Source organism: Microcaecilia unicolor, chromosome 9 (assembly GCF_901765095.1).
Source record: "Microcaecilia unicolor chromosome 9, aMicUni1.1, whole genome shotgun sequence".
In the NCBI taxonomy this organism is placed as follows: domain Eukaryota; kingdom Metazoa; phylum Chordata; class Amphibia; order Gymnophiona; family Siphonopidae; genus Microcaecilia; species Microcaecilia unicolor.
Window position 1 is genome coordinate 221,435,772 of NC_044039.1, and position 13,886 is coordinate 221,449,657.

At 45.6% G+C, this 13,886-nt stretch overlaps 1 protein-coding gene across 2 annotated transcripts in view; it reads left to right on the forward strand.

Annotated features, from left to right (window-relative positions):
• The window catches only part of SPTLC2 (serine palmitoyltransferase long chain base subunit 2), a 121,894-nt gene that overhangs the window by 77,258 nt on the left and 30,750 nt on the right, over positions 1–13,886 (forward strand). For both annotated transcript variants that reach the window (XR_003943300.1, XM_030213969.1), the window contains exon 9: positions 3,008–3,134. Coding sequence is in view for 1 of the 2 variants with exons in the window: in XM_030213969.1 (XP_030069829.1) it covers positions 3,008–3,134 (127 nt within the window). In the remaining variant the exon portion in view is untranslated. The remainder of the gene's footprint in view (positions 1–3,007; positions 3,135–13,886) is intronic.

Below are 13,886 nucleotides of genomic sequence, written 5' to 3' on the forward strand. Positions count from 1 at the left end.
TGCAAAGGCAGCATAGGTAAATAAAATTAAATCTTTGCATTGGATTGGCTGTGATTTGTCTTTGTATTGAATATGTGTTATTCTATGAATGTTTTTATATTGTAAACCACCTAGAATGAGAGAGTGCTGTCTACAAACTGTGTACTAAATAAAATATATACTGGTGGGAGGTATTTCCAGGTTGCTTTTGTGTATTAGCATGATTAGAAGATGCTGAACAGGTACAGTTTATTAAAGATCACAAACCATAAGATGTTGACTCCCTGGCTTCACACTTCTTTTGTCACAGCAAACTCAATTAGATCCATTTCCACAAATAAGAGCATGACGTTTGAACACAGCACTGTTTGGTCACTGCTGTTTTTGCACTTTAACTTTTGGGCACTGCCATATTAGTGCCCAACGTTTGGGCATCCATACGGGTAGCCTCTAAAAGTCTCCCCCCCCCCCCCCCAACTTCACCATACTTATTGGGATCCGAGACCGGGCTATCTGGGCCGGCAGAGGCATGATGCTATGGCCAAGGGTGGTCTTTGGAGCATATGGGAGAGCATAACTGCCTCAGGAGAGGTGCCTGTGAGAAATAGTGGAAACCTATTAAGAACATAAGCATTGCCATGCTGGGACAGACCAAGGGTCCATTGAGCCCAGCACCCTGTCACCAACAGTGGCCAAAAGAACAAGCAATTTGTCCCGCCCATCCTAGAAATATTGTATTATTCCCTCGTCCATTCAATAACATTCTAAGGCTTTTTTTCTCCAGGAAGCCATCCAACCCCTTTTTGAATTTCGCTAAGCTAACCGCCTTAACCACCTTTTCTGTTAGCGAATTCCAGAGTTTAACTACTCGTTGAGTGAAGAAAAATTTCCTCCGATTTGTTTTAAATTTACCATACTGCAGCTTCATTGCATGCCCCCTAGTTCTAGTATTTTTGGAAAGAATAAAATAACAGAACACACAGACAACCATGGGTTCAGCCGAAGGAAGTCTTGCCTTACCAATTTGCTTCATTTCTTTGAAGGTCTGAATAAACATGTGGATAAAGGTGAGCCGGTTGATGTAGTGTGTCTAGATTTTCAGAAAGCATTCAATAAAGTTCCTCATGAGAAACTCCTGAGAAAATTAGAGTCATGGGATAGAAGGCAAGGTTCTGGTGTGGATTAGGATTTAGTTATTGGACAGAAAACAGAGGGTAGGGTTAAATGGTTATGTATCTCAGTGGAGGAGGGTGAATAGTACAGTGCCACAGGGATCTGTATTGGGACCGGTGCTATTTAACATATTATTTATAACTGATATGGAAACCGGAAGAAGTGAGGTGATTAAATTTGCAGATGATACAAAATTATTCAAGGTTGTTAAAACATGAGGGCTGTAAAATATTGCAGGAAGACCTTAGGAAATTGGACATCCAAATGGCAGATTAAATTGAATGTGGACAAATGCAAGGTGATGCACATTGGAAAGAATAATCCAAATCACAGTTACCTGATACTAGGATCCACCTTGGGAGTCAGCACTGAAGAAAAAGATCTAGGTGTTGTTGTAGATAATATGCTGAAATCTTCTGCTCAGTGTGCAGCGGTGGCCAAAAAAGCAAACAGGATGCTAAGAATTATTTGGACAGGGATGGTGAATAAGACTGAAAATACTATAATGCCTTTGTATCGGTCTATGGTGCAACTGCACTTTGAGTATTGTGTTCAGTTCTGGTCGCCGTATCTCAAAAAGGATGTAGCTGAATTAGAAAAGGTTTAAAGAAGAGCAACCAAGATGATAAAGTGGATGAAACTCTCATATGAGGAAAGGCTAAAGAGGTTAGGGCTCTTCAGCTTGGAAAAGAGACGGATGAGAGGAGATATGATTGAAGTCTACAAAATCCTGAGTGGTGTAGAATGAGTAGAAGTAAATCAATTGTTTACTCATTCCAAAAGTACAAAGACTAGTGGACACTTGAAGTTACATGGAAATACTTTTAAAACAAATAGGAGGAAATATTTTTTCACTCAACAAATAGTTAAGCTTTGGAACTCTTTGCCGGAGAATGTGGTAACAGCGGTTAGCATATCTGGGTTTAAAAAAAGGTTTGAACAAATTCCTGGAGGAAAAGTCCATAGTCTCCTATTGAGACAGATATGGTGAAGCAACTGCTTTCTCTGGGATTGGTAGTATGGAATGTTGCTGCTTAATTGGATTTCTGCCAGGTACTTGTGACCTGGCATGGCCACCCTTTGTAAAACAGGATACTCTAGATGGGCCATTGGTCTGACCTAGTATGGCTACTCTTGTGTTTTTGTGTATAGGTGCCCAAAGAGTGGCATCTATTTCCTTATACCCAAATGGTGCCCAAAAGTGCTGTTTAAGCACAAATTTTCTCACCAAGGCTCTGTAAGTTAAACACAGTCAATCTATGTCCAATCACGATAGTAACTGGACCATGTGAATGGAATAAATTGCCCGTGGACATTAAACAGCAAAGAAATCTGACTTAATTTAAGCACCAGTTGAAGGACTATTTGTTACTTCTGGCATATAATTTTCCCTGATGTGCCTGTGACTTGTTAGTCTTGTTATGGATTAAATGTGAGTCAAATTCTTGTTGAATGAAGTGAACTAAAAACCATTACAGAAGTATTCACAAATTAAGAATCACAAATACAATCTGTGAAACATTTCCCAAATACATATATTTTTTAAAATGTGCTATATTGCCGATCACACCATATTTAATCTTTCTTTTCCCCGTTCTTCAGCTGGTCTGTTTCAAGATCATCTGAATAGATTTTACAATAGCAATGAATTGCTATTGATCCCCCAAGAATGAGAATCAATGTATAGTGTGTGGTTAGCCCTGGAGCGGAGGTTGGGAATATTCCAATGGCACAAAAGAGTGACCACCTGCCAACCAATCTGATGCCTGCAGAATTATGAAGCAGCAACAGCAAGTATGTACCTTTGCTTTGTCCTGTGTTCAGCGCTGTTGAATGTTTCTCTTACTTTCCTCAGGAGCTGATAGACTACCTCAGAGTACACTCTCACAGCACAGTGTATGCAACGTCCATGTCCCCACCTGTAGCGCAACAAATCATATGCTCCATGAAGAGCATCATGGGAGAAGATGGAACCTCTTACGGTAAGTCTGCTTTTCTAGTGCTTTCTATTCTATTAATTTACTGTGAAAGTCATCGGTTCTTAGTACTGAAATATTTCTCTGCTTTGGTGCTTCCAGTCAAAATGGGCATTAGCTGCCGGCTTCTGATAGTATAATTTCACTGGAGTTCAAAGAAAGATCCTTAAGAGAGTCTGGCAGGTTTACACAGATCTAACTAGATCTGTGTAAACCTTCCTATGTTGGGATGGGACTGGGGATGATTCTCGCTTCTGGCCACTAGGTGGTGCAGCGTTCTGCAGAATTCTTCACAAAGCTGCAATTTAAAGGACGACTGAAATAAAGTCTACCCATCTAATAACTAACTATTGGAAATATATCCAGCCAAACCAAACACTTTAGCCAATTTTTCTGCATTGCAGTGGTCCCACTTTCAAATACACATACCTGAAAATAATGTACTAGTAATGCTTTATATGGACACGCTTGGTGGTGTGATCTTGATAAACATGATCCGGGAGTATCTTAATTCAGGTTTTTACATTTTGCCTTGCAGAGAACTATTCTCCCTCAGTGTTTGTCTTAATGTTATGTTTTTTTTATTCTTTTCAACCTAATAAATGTATACATATGGGACTGATAATATCTGCTTGGGAGCAGATTAATTCTCTGACAATTTAACAGAATAGGATCAAACACAGCGCGGACATCCCCACAAGTATCAACACCCCAGATCACACCCTTCCTATCTCAGACAGCTTGAAAATCCTTGGCATTACAATGGACCGTAACCTAACACTAGAGAGCCAAATGGCATCCACAACAAAGAAAATGTTCCACTCAGTGTGGAAACTCAAACACATGAAGCAATTCTTCCCGAGGGAATCATTTCACAACCTGATACAATCAATGGTACTAAGCCACTAGATAACTGCAATGGAATTTATGCGGGATGCAAAGAACAAACCTTAAAGAAACTTCAGACCGCTCAAAACACGGCAGCTAGGCTTATATTTGGTAAAACGTAATTTGAAAGCACAAAACTCCTCTGCAAAAAACTACACTGGCTCCCAATCAAAGAACGCATCGCCTTCAAAATCTACACCCTGGTTCACAAAATCATCTACAGAGAAAGCCCCGAGTTACATGACAGACTTGATCGACTTACCAATTAGAAATACATCCGAATCAACACGAACTTACCTAAATCTGCACTACCCAAGCTGAAAAGGACTTAAATACAAAACAACCTACGCATCAATCTGCATATCTCCATCATTATTCTGTTATACCACAGCTTGCACTCTCTCTGCAATACCTTGTAACCCCTATTACTATGTAAGCCGCGCTGAACCTGCCTCGAGTGGGAAAGCGCAGGGTACAAATGTAAAAAAAATAAATAATAAATCTAGTTTTTCCTACATAAGCATACAATTGTGGAATGCATTACCAAAAGCCTTGAAAACGATGTACGACCACCTAAACTTCCGGAAATCACTAAAAACTAACCTGTTTAAAAAGGCATACCCTACCGATCCAACGTAAATGCCTAAACTCTGCAACACAACCAAACTTAAAGCACATAATGGACATAACACAACTCTTCCGTTCTCCGATTCCCTCATGCGGACGTGCCACATGAACTTGATCTTACCACAACATCACCCTGTATTTGTTCACACCGGAGCCTGCAAAGGCCTCTCCGGTACTATGTAAGCCACATTGAGCCTAAATAAATAAACCGAAAACTCGTTTGGTTGTGTGAATATGAACCAATGAGAGTCACTAGAGATCATCAGAGCTTGCAGTCTGCATCCCTCTGCTAAACCCCCACAGTATCTAAGCCAGAATATAATAATTTAAATAATGAAAGGCTGTATTTTACCGCCAACAAAATAGCCTCCACACGCATGGACCACAGATAATGAAAACAAACTAATAATTACGGTGCTTTTATAATGGCTGACTCTGCTGCACACTTGGAGTGACAGGTGATATAATTCTACAGAAAAGCTAATACCTAAGGAGCTTCTCATCCCAAATTCACAGACTTAAATTCCTGCTAAAATTTTGTATCAAATGCATTTATTTGTAGCACTCTATTTAGCATATAAACAAAAGAGTAGCCCCCACCCAGGTGTACCTTACATTATCTGAGGACAAGCAGGCTGCTTATTCTCACGCATGGGTTGACGTCCGCATCGGCCCAGGAAGCAGCAAAGTTTTGCAAACAAAAAAAGAAAAGTTTTGACAGTCTTCTGGCGCGCATGCACGGATGACTTCCCGCCCGTTGCGAGAGCATGCCCCTTCAGTTTTTTCTTGTCCGTGACGAGGAGATAGGGTTTTTACCCCCTGTTCTCTTCGTTAGGCCCAGGAAAGCGAGTCTCTGATGACTAAAAATATATTTTTTCTTGTTTTAGTTTTATTTCTCTTAAAAAAAAAAATCGTATTATTTTCCCCCTTAATTTAGACCCATTTTAAAGTTTTCTTTCTCTTTCAACACGGCCGGCTTCTACCTTTTCTTTTGTGTCCTTTTTTCTTTTCAAAGGCACAATCGTGTGTTTTGATTTCGCCGAAGCCGTTTTCCCTTCCATGTCATCGAAGACACCCAGCGGCTTCAAACATTGTACTCTGTGCAACTGGACCATCTCAGGTACCGATACCCACACCTGGTGTATCCAGTGCCTTGGGCCCGACCATAGCCCAGCCGCTTGTAGTCTGTGTCTTCGTATGAAGAAATGGATCCAAGCGTCTCGAGAAGCCCAACAAGAAAAGCTTTTTGGGGCTCGGTTCGGCCCTTTGACATCGGTACCGAGGTTGGCGGCGTTGGCATCGACATCGGGAGCAGAGGTAATGGCTGCTGAGAAACCAACTCTTGCTGGGAGCAGTGAGGTGTCGAGTGGGTCTCCACCATCCTCGAGGCCTCCTGTTATGCAGGCCCCCTGGGACCGACCTTCATCGGACCCGGCCCCAAGGAGACATGAGGATTCCATGTCCTCATCGGTACCGAGGAGTCTCGATGACGGGCATCGAGCAAAGGCGAAGAAGCACCGTCATCGTTCTCCTTCAACTAACGGTGCTGGGAGTCCCGTGGCGTTGAGAGAGTCTGCACCCAAGAAGCATCTGCGCCGAGAGGATAGCTCCCCCTCTATACAGGAGGTGCTGATTAATCAGTCTCCTAGCAGCCTGGTACCTGCTCCCGAGCCTCGACAGATTCTGACACTGCCTGCTCCACCGACCCTGCAGCCTTCTTCGATGGCGGCTCTCGACAAGCACATCCGGGCCTTGTTTCCAGAACTTCTGGAAGAACTGCTACGTCAGTCAGCTTCGGTGTCAGGGGTGCTTGCGCCTTCCGTACTGTCTGCTGCAGCGGTGTCCGGCCCTTCTCCTGCAGTGAGGTCCCCGGTCCCGGTGCTGCTTATGGCGTCGGCTGCCAACCAGGTCGGCTCCCCTTCGATGTCGGTGGAGGAAGCTTGTGGAACTCGGTGAGGCAACTATCTAGCTTGGTTGATGTACTCCCTCCGGAATAAGCCGATCCTTTTCCTCAGGTGGTCAGGCAGCAGAAGGCGTGTTGAAAATTCCAGACCAGGGGTGCATTCGACACTTTTGATGTAGCATCCAGGATCCGCTGCCCAAGGTATAGTGATGCACAGACTCTCATGGCTGCGTGTCTCTGACCTGGAACATTCAGTCCAGCAGTGAATGGTGGATGGTCCTTGCCAGAGGGACAATCTTTTTGGTGACAAAGTAGAGGATCTTGTTGATAGATCAAGAAGCATAATGATGCTATGGATTCTGTCTCTCGCCGGGCGTCTTCTACTACTTCCTCATCTAAGAGGTTTTTGGGGGAGAAGAGGAGTGCTCCCCTATTCCTGTGCTAGGCGTAGGTACACTCCTACTTCTCAACAGCCTGCCAAGGCTCAGCCCCAGCGTGCGTCTAAGGCCCCTGCTGCTCCCCAGCAAAAGCAGGGATGGGCTTTTGACTGGCTGCAGTTAAGCATAGCCTCAGTAAAAGTGTCCTTACCGGACGACTTGCTGGTCAGGAGGAGGTTGATATTTTTTCACCAAAGGTGGCCTCTCGTTACCTCAGACCACTGGGTTCGTCAAATAGTCTGGTTAGGATACGCCATCAATCTGGAATCCAAACCTCCAAATTGCCCACCGGGAGCTCATTCTTATAGCTCCTTCACAAACAGGTACTTGCAGAGGAACTCTCCGCCATTCTAAAGGCCCAAGTGGTCAAACCCGTTCCACCAGGGGAAGAAGGGCTGGGATTCTATTCCAGGTACTTCCTTGTGCAAAAGAAAACAGGGGGATGCGTCCCATCCTAGACCTAAGGGCCCTGAACAAATTTCTTATCCGAGAAAAGTTCAGGATGGTTTCCCTGGGCACCCTTCTTCTTCCCATGGTTCAGGAAAATGATTGGCTATGCTCTCTGGACTTAAAGGATGCTTACACACACATCTCAATACTTCCAGCTCACAAGAAATATCTTCGATTTCGGCTGGGAACACAGCACTTTCAGTACCGTGTACTGCCCTTTGGTCTGGCGTCTGCACCCAATGTGTTTTACAAAGTGCCCACGGTAGTCGCAGCGTTGCTAAGCAGACTGGGAATGCATGTGTTCCCTTATCTCAACGATTGGCTGGTGAAGAGCACATCGGAGACGGGCGCTCTACAGTCCATGCGAATGACTATTCGGGTGCTAGAGCTACTGAGGTTCATGATCAATTACTCCCAAGTCCCATCTCACCCCAGTTCAAAAGTTGGAATTCATTGGAGCTCTGTTCAACACGAAGACAGCTCGAGCTTATCTTCCCGAGACAAGGGCAGACAACCTTCTGTCCCTGGTGTCCATAGTTCAAGAATCTCAACCGATCACGGCTTGGCAGATGTTGAGACTCCTGGGGCACAAGGCCTCCACAGTTCATGTAACTCCCATGGCACGTCTACATATGAGATCAGCTCAATGGACCCTAGCTTCTCAGTGGTATCAAGCTGCAAGGGATCTAGAGGATGTGATCCAGCTGTCCACTGATTTCCGGAATTCCCTTCACTGGTGGACAATTTGATCCAGTTTGACCTTTGGACATCCATTCCAAATTCCTCAGCCACAAAAAGTGCTGACAACGGATGCAACCCTCCTGGGGTGGGGAGCTCATGTAGATGGGCTTCACACTCAAGGAGCCTGGTCCTTTCGGGAAAAAGGTTTTCAAATCAACCTCCTGGAGTTACGAGCAATCTGGAACGCTCTAAAGGCTTTCAGAGATCGGCTGTCCAATCAAATCATCTTGATTCAAACAGACAATCAGGTTGCCATGTATTACACCAACAAGTAGGGGGGCACCGGATCTCGCCCTCTGTGTCAGGAAGCCGACCAGATGTGACTTTGGACTCGTTGTCACGGCATTTTTCTCCAAGCCACTTATCTGGCAGGCGTAAACAACAGTCTGACCGACAGACTGAGCAGGATAATGGAACCTCACGAGTGGTCTCTGAACGTGGGCATACCCTGAAAGATTTTCCGAGACTGAGGCACCCCCTCGGTGGATCTTTTTGCCACTCAAATCAATCACAAGGTCCCTCATTTCTGTTCCAGGCTTCAGGCTCTTTCTCCTACATTGGGGAACAGGCCTTCTGCATGCGTATCCTCCCATACCTCTAGTAGGGAGGACTTTGCTGAAACTCAAGCAGACTGCGGAACCATGATTCTGATTGCACCCTTCTGGCCGCGTCAGATTTGGTTCCCTCTTCTTCTGGAGTTGTCCTCCAAGGAACCGTGGAAATTGGAGTGTTTTCCAACCCTCATCACCCAGAACGAGGGGTCGCTTCTACAGCTCAACCTCCAGTCTCTGGCTCTCACAGCCTGGATGTTGAAAGCTTAGAATTCGCCTCCTTGGGTCTTTCAGAGGGTGTCTCCCGAGTTTTGCTTGCTTTCAGAAAAGATTCCACTAAGAAGTGTTACTCTCAAATGGAGGGGGTTTGCCATCTGGTGTGACAGCAAGGCCCTAGGTCCTCTTTCTTGTCCTACACAGACCCTTTTTGAATACCTTCTACACTTATCAGAGTCTGGTCTCAAAACCAACTCAGTAAGGATTCACCTTAGTGGGATTAGTGCTTATCGCTGTGTAGAGGGTAAACCTATCTCTGGACAGCCTTTGGTTGTTCGCTTCGTGAGAGGTTTGCTTTTGTCAAAGCCCCTGGTCAGACCTCCACCAGTGTCATGGGATCTCAACGTTGTTCTCACCCAGCTGACGAAAGCTCCTTTTGAACCACTGAATTCTTGCCACCTGTAGTACTTGACCTGGAAGATCATTTTCTTGGTGGCTGTTACTTCAGCTCATAGGGTCAGTGAGCTTCAAGCCTTAGTAGTGCATGCACCTTATACCAAGTTTCATCACAACAGAGTAGTCCTCCCCACGCACCCTAAGTTCCTGCCGAAGGTGATGTCGGAGTTCCATCTGAACTAGTCAATTGTCTTGCCAACATTTTTCCCCCGTCCTCATACTCACCCTGGCGAAAGCAGTTGGCACACCTTGGACTGCAAGAGAGCATTGGCCTTTTACGTGGAGCAGACAAAGCCCTTCAGACAGTCCACCCAGTTGTTTGTTGCTTTCGATCCCAACAGGAGGGGAGTCACCATCGGAAAACGCACAATCTCAAATTGACTAGCAGATTGCATTTCCTTCACTTATGCCCAAGCTGGACTGACTCTAGAGGGCCATGTCACGACTCATAATGTTAGAGCCATGGCTGTGTCAGTGGCTTACTTAAAGTCAGCCTCCATTGAAGAGTTTTGTAAGGCTGCAACGTGGTCATCGGTCCACACATTCACTTCTCACTACTGCCTTCAGCAGGATACCCGACGCGACAGTCGTTTTGGGCAGTCAGTGCTGCAGAATCTGTTCGGGGTTTAGAATCCAACTCCACCCCCCCCCCCCCCCCCCAGACCCATTTTTCTTCTGTTTCAGGCTGCACTCTGAGTTAGTTGTTAATAGTTTCAGGTCAGTCTACGTTATTTCGTCGCCGTTGCGAGGCCCAATTGACCAATGTTCATTGTTTTGAGTGAGCCTGAGTGTTAGGGATACCCCACGTGTGAGAACAAGCAACCTTGTCCTCGGAGAAAGCGAAGATACTTACCTGTAGCAGGCATTCTCAGAGGACAGCAGGCTGATTGTTCTCACAAACCCGCCCACCTCCCCTTTGTAGTTGTTCTTTATTATTCTTTATTTTGATTTAACTGAAGGGGCACGCTCGTGCAACATGCGGGAAGTCGTCCGCGCATGCGTGGTGTGTGCTGCTCTTGCACCAGAAAACTCTGGCAAAACCTTTTATTTTGCTTGCAAAAATTTGCCGCTTCCTGGGCTGATGCGGACGTCGACCCACGTGTGAGAGCAATCAGCCTGCTGTCCTTGGAGAATACCTGCTACAGGTAAGTATCTTCGCTATCCCTGGTGGTCTAATTGCATGGTCAGGGCAAGAGCAATGTCCCAGTCATCGCAGCTATTTTGAGAGCAGAGGTGAAATGGGGAGGAGTAAATGAGGACTTCTGTTGCCCCAATTACACCCCTAGACCAACAGGGATTGTAAGATAAGTACATAAGTAATGCCACACTGGGAAAAGACCAAGGGTCCATCGAGCCCAGCATCCTGTCCTCGACAGCGGCCAATCCAGGCCAAGGTCCAGTGAGGCTTGTGGGTGGAAGAAGGGAGGCCTGGGAGGAGGGGCAACTCCTATCTGGGGGGGGGAGGGGGAAGAGAAATGGAAGAAAGTGCAAATTTGTGGCTTCCATTAAAAACACATGATCATTTTCAACTGAAACCAAAAACATGGTTGAAATATTTTTAAAAAAACTGGATAGAAAAAGGATTTTGGGCTGGTTTTGATGCTTGTAACGAAGACCGAAATTCAGTTGGCCTCCGGGCCTCTTCGTTACATGTTCAAGTTGAATGTTTTCATATTATATGCATGTAAACTTTATAGTAAATTTGGGGGAGGAGGGAAGGAACGTGCCAGTAATTGTTGCTTCTTTGTGCGCATGTCCAAGGAAACAGGAAGTGCCAGCACACGTTGGCTTCCGTTCTTTTGCATCTAAATGAGGCTCGCTGAACACATACTGAAGCCACATACTCCGGTTTCTCTCCTTCCTGTTTTATCTTCAAGATGCCCCCCCCCCCCTCACCCAGTTCCCCATTCTTCTAAACCCAACTCGTTTGTTTTGTAATTGACTGCCAGTGATGAACTGTCACGGTTTTGACCACGTATCACCTTTGTACACAGGTGTTCCACGCATATTCATTTTACATTGTGTTATGTGCTATTTTTAATGTAAATATCTCTGCTCAATTGCTGCGCAGGTTTTCTGTGCCTATAATTTCATGTGATGAAGTGGTGAAAACGCTGCTGCTCTGCTCCTAAATTATGAGGCTAGTGAAAATTTTGTGTAAGAAGATTTATCAATAACAGATGAATGCCAGCATTCCCTCCCCCCCCCCCCCCCCCCCCACACACACACATTTGCCGCAAGTTTTCCATGCATATAGTTTGAATAGATTTAGCTTGAAAACGCGATGGTGTTACGTGATGAACTGCCTCAGCGGCTCCTAGGAAGATAATGGAGCACGTTCCGTCTTCGTTCACTGTGAAGGCATCCATAGGTGCTCTTTTGTCTCCCACAGGCTGATTAAATGTTGTCTGGCACAAGCACACAGAGAATACCACAGAGCTTGTTTAAAATATATTTAAATGTAGCTCTCCTGTATTCCGTCCGTATGATCAGATCACTGCGTTCTGATCATACGGGATGAACAGTGCCTTAACCCTATGCCAAGTCAGAACTGACGTTAGGGTTAAGGCTATTCCTCCCCCCTGTCCATGACAGGCAGCCCGGGCTGTCAGACAGTCCTGGCGGTCTTCCCCATCACCCGACCTGGTGGCCTAGTGACCCCCAACCCCCACACCCTCCCCCTTGGACAGCCACACAGTATGCTACCTCCAGCCCCATGACCCCCCCCCCCCCCCCCCCCACAAACATGAGGTCTACTCCCTCCTCTATCACACTACAAAGTACGGGGAGGGGGCTGCTGCTAGACCACCAGGATGGGTGGGGTATGTAGACCATTGGGCTACCAGGGAATTATTTTTTGTGTTAAGGGGTCTAGAGGTCCACTGGACCTCCATCCCCCCCCCCCCCATGTCATTGTCCGACGGGTGGTGTGGGGGCTTGGGGGGATTTAGGTCACCAAGGTCTTACCTATTGGGGGGGTGCCAGCTCCAGACATGTCAAACAAGTGCATGAGGATTGTGCTTGAGCACATACCCACTCAGTCCTCCCGTGCTCACACCCCCCCCCCCCCCCCCGATGATCTACGCTAATAACGTGCCTAAATTTGCATGTACTACTACTACTACTACTATTTAGCACTTCTATAGCGCTACAAGGCATACGCAGCGCTGCACAAACATAGAAGAAAGACAGTCCCTGCTCAAAGAGCTTACAATCTAATAGACAAAAAATAAATAAAGTAAGCAAATCAAATCAATTAATGTGAATGGGAAGGAAGAGAGGAGGGTAGGTGGAGGCGAGTGGTTACAAGTGGTTACGAGTCAAAAGCAATGTTAAAGAGGTGGGCTTTCAGTCTAGATTTAAAGGTGGCCAAGGATGGGGCAAGACGTAGGGGCTCAGGAAGTTTATTCCAGGCGTAGGGTGCAGCAAGACAGAAGGTGCGAAGTCTGGAGTTGGCAGTAGTGGAGAAGAGAACAGATAAGAAGGATTTATCCATGGAGCGGAGTGCACGGGAAGGGGTGTAGGGAAGGACGAGTGTGGAGAGATACTGGGGAGCAGCAGAGTGAGTACATTTATAGGTTAGTAGAAGAAGTTTGAACAGGATGTGAAAACGGATAGGGAGCCAGTGAAGGGTCTTGAGGAGAGGGGTAGTATGAGTAAAGCGACCCTGGCGGAAGATGAGACGGGCAGCAGAGTTTTGAACCGACTGGAGAGGGGAGAGGTGACTAAGTGGGAGGCCAGCAAAAAGCAGATTGCATTGATCGTTGGGGAGTTAATTCCCCATGCTGTGTGGCACTATTTTTAGGGTGCTGTTTCAGAACAAAACAGGCAATTGATCATTGGGGCTCCAGTTTGTTGATCACTTAGTTCCCTAGAATGCTGATACCAGTACTCCCTAATTCCTGCCATTCAGAGAAACAGAAAATCATTTCATGTAAATGCATTTGCTGCTTCTTGTCCTGAAAATATACCGATCTGCCTTTCTAGTTTTGCACAGTATTTAAAGCCTAAATTTATACACCTTTTATTTTTTTTATGTGATGTAGTTTGGAAACTGATCAGAGCTCTGTTTGCTTAGCCTCAGGCGCCCTTGACAAGGAAGTAGCACGGAGTCCTTTCAGGTCGCTTGGCATATTTTTGGTGCTGCATGAACATGAAGGGATTTCTGTAATTCTGGCATGTTGCTCTTGTGTAGAATCCAAATTCAGAAATTGGGGGAAGGCCAACAGTTGCTCAAGAGCGCATGTTTCGGGATAAGGTATCTTTCAAAGATATCACCAAAACAGGAAAGATAGGGTATCCCGATAGTGAGGTTGCAAAAGAGACCGTAGTAGATCAGATGTCCTTAAATAAAAATCAGACAAAAGATTGCAAATTAATACTGTCAAGTATTGATTATGATGTAAATAGGAACAACAGACATAGTTTGAAATGTCTGTATGCAAGTGCCAAGAGCCTAAGAAATAAGATGGGAGAGTTAGAATCTATT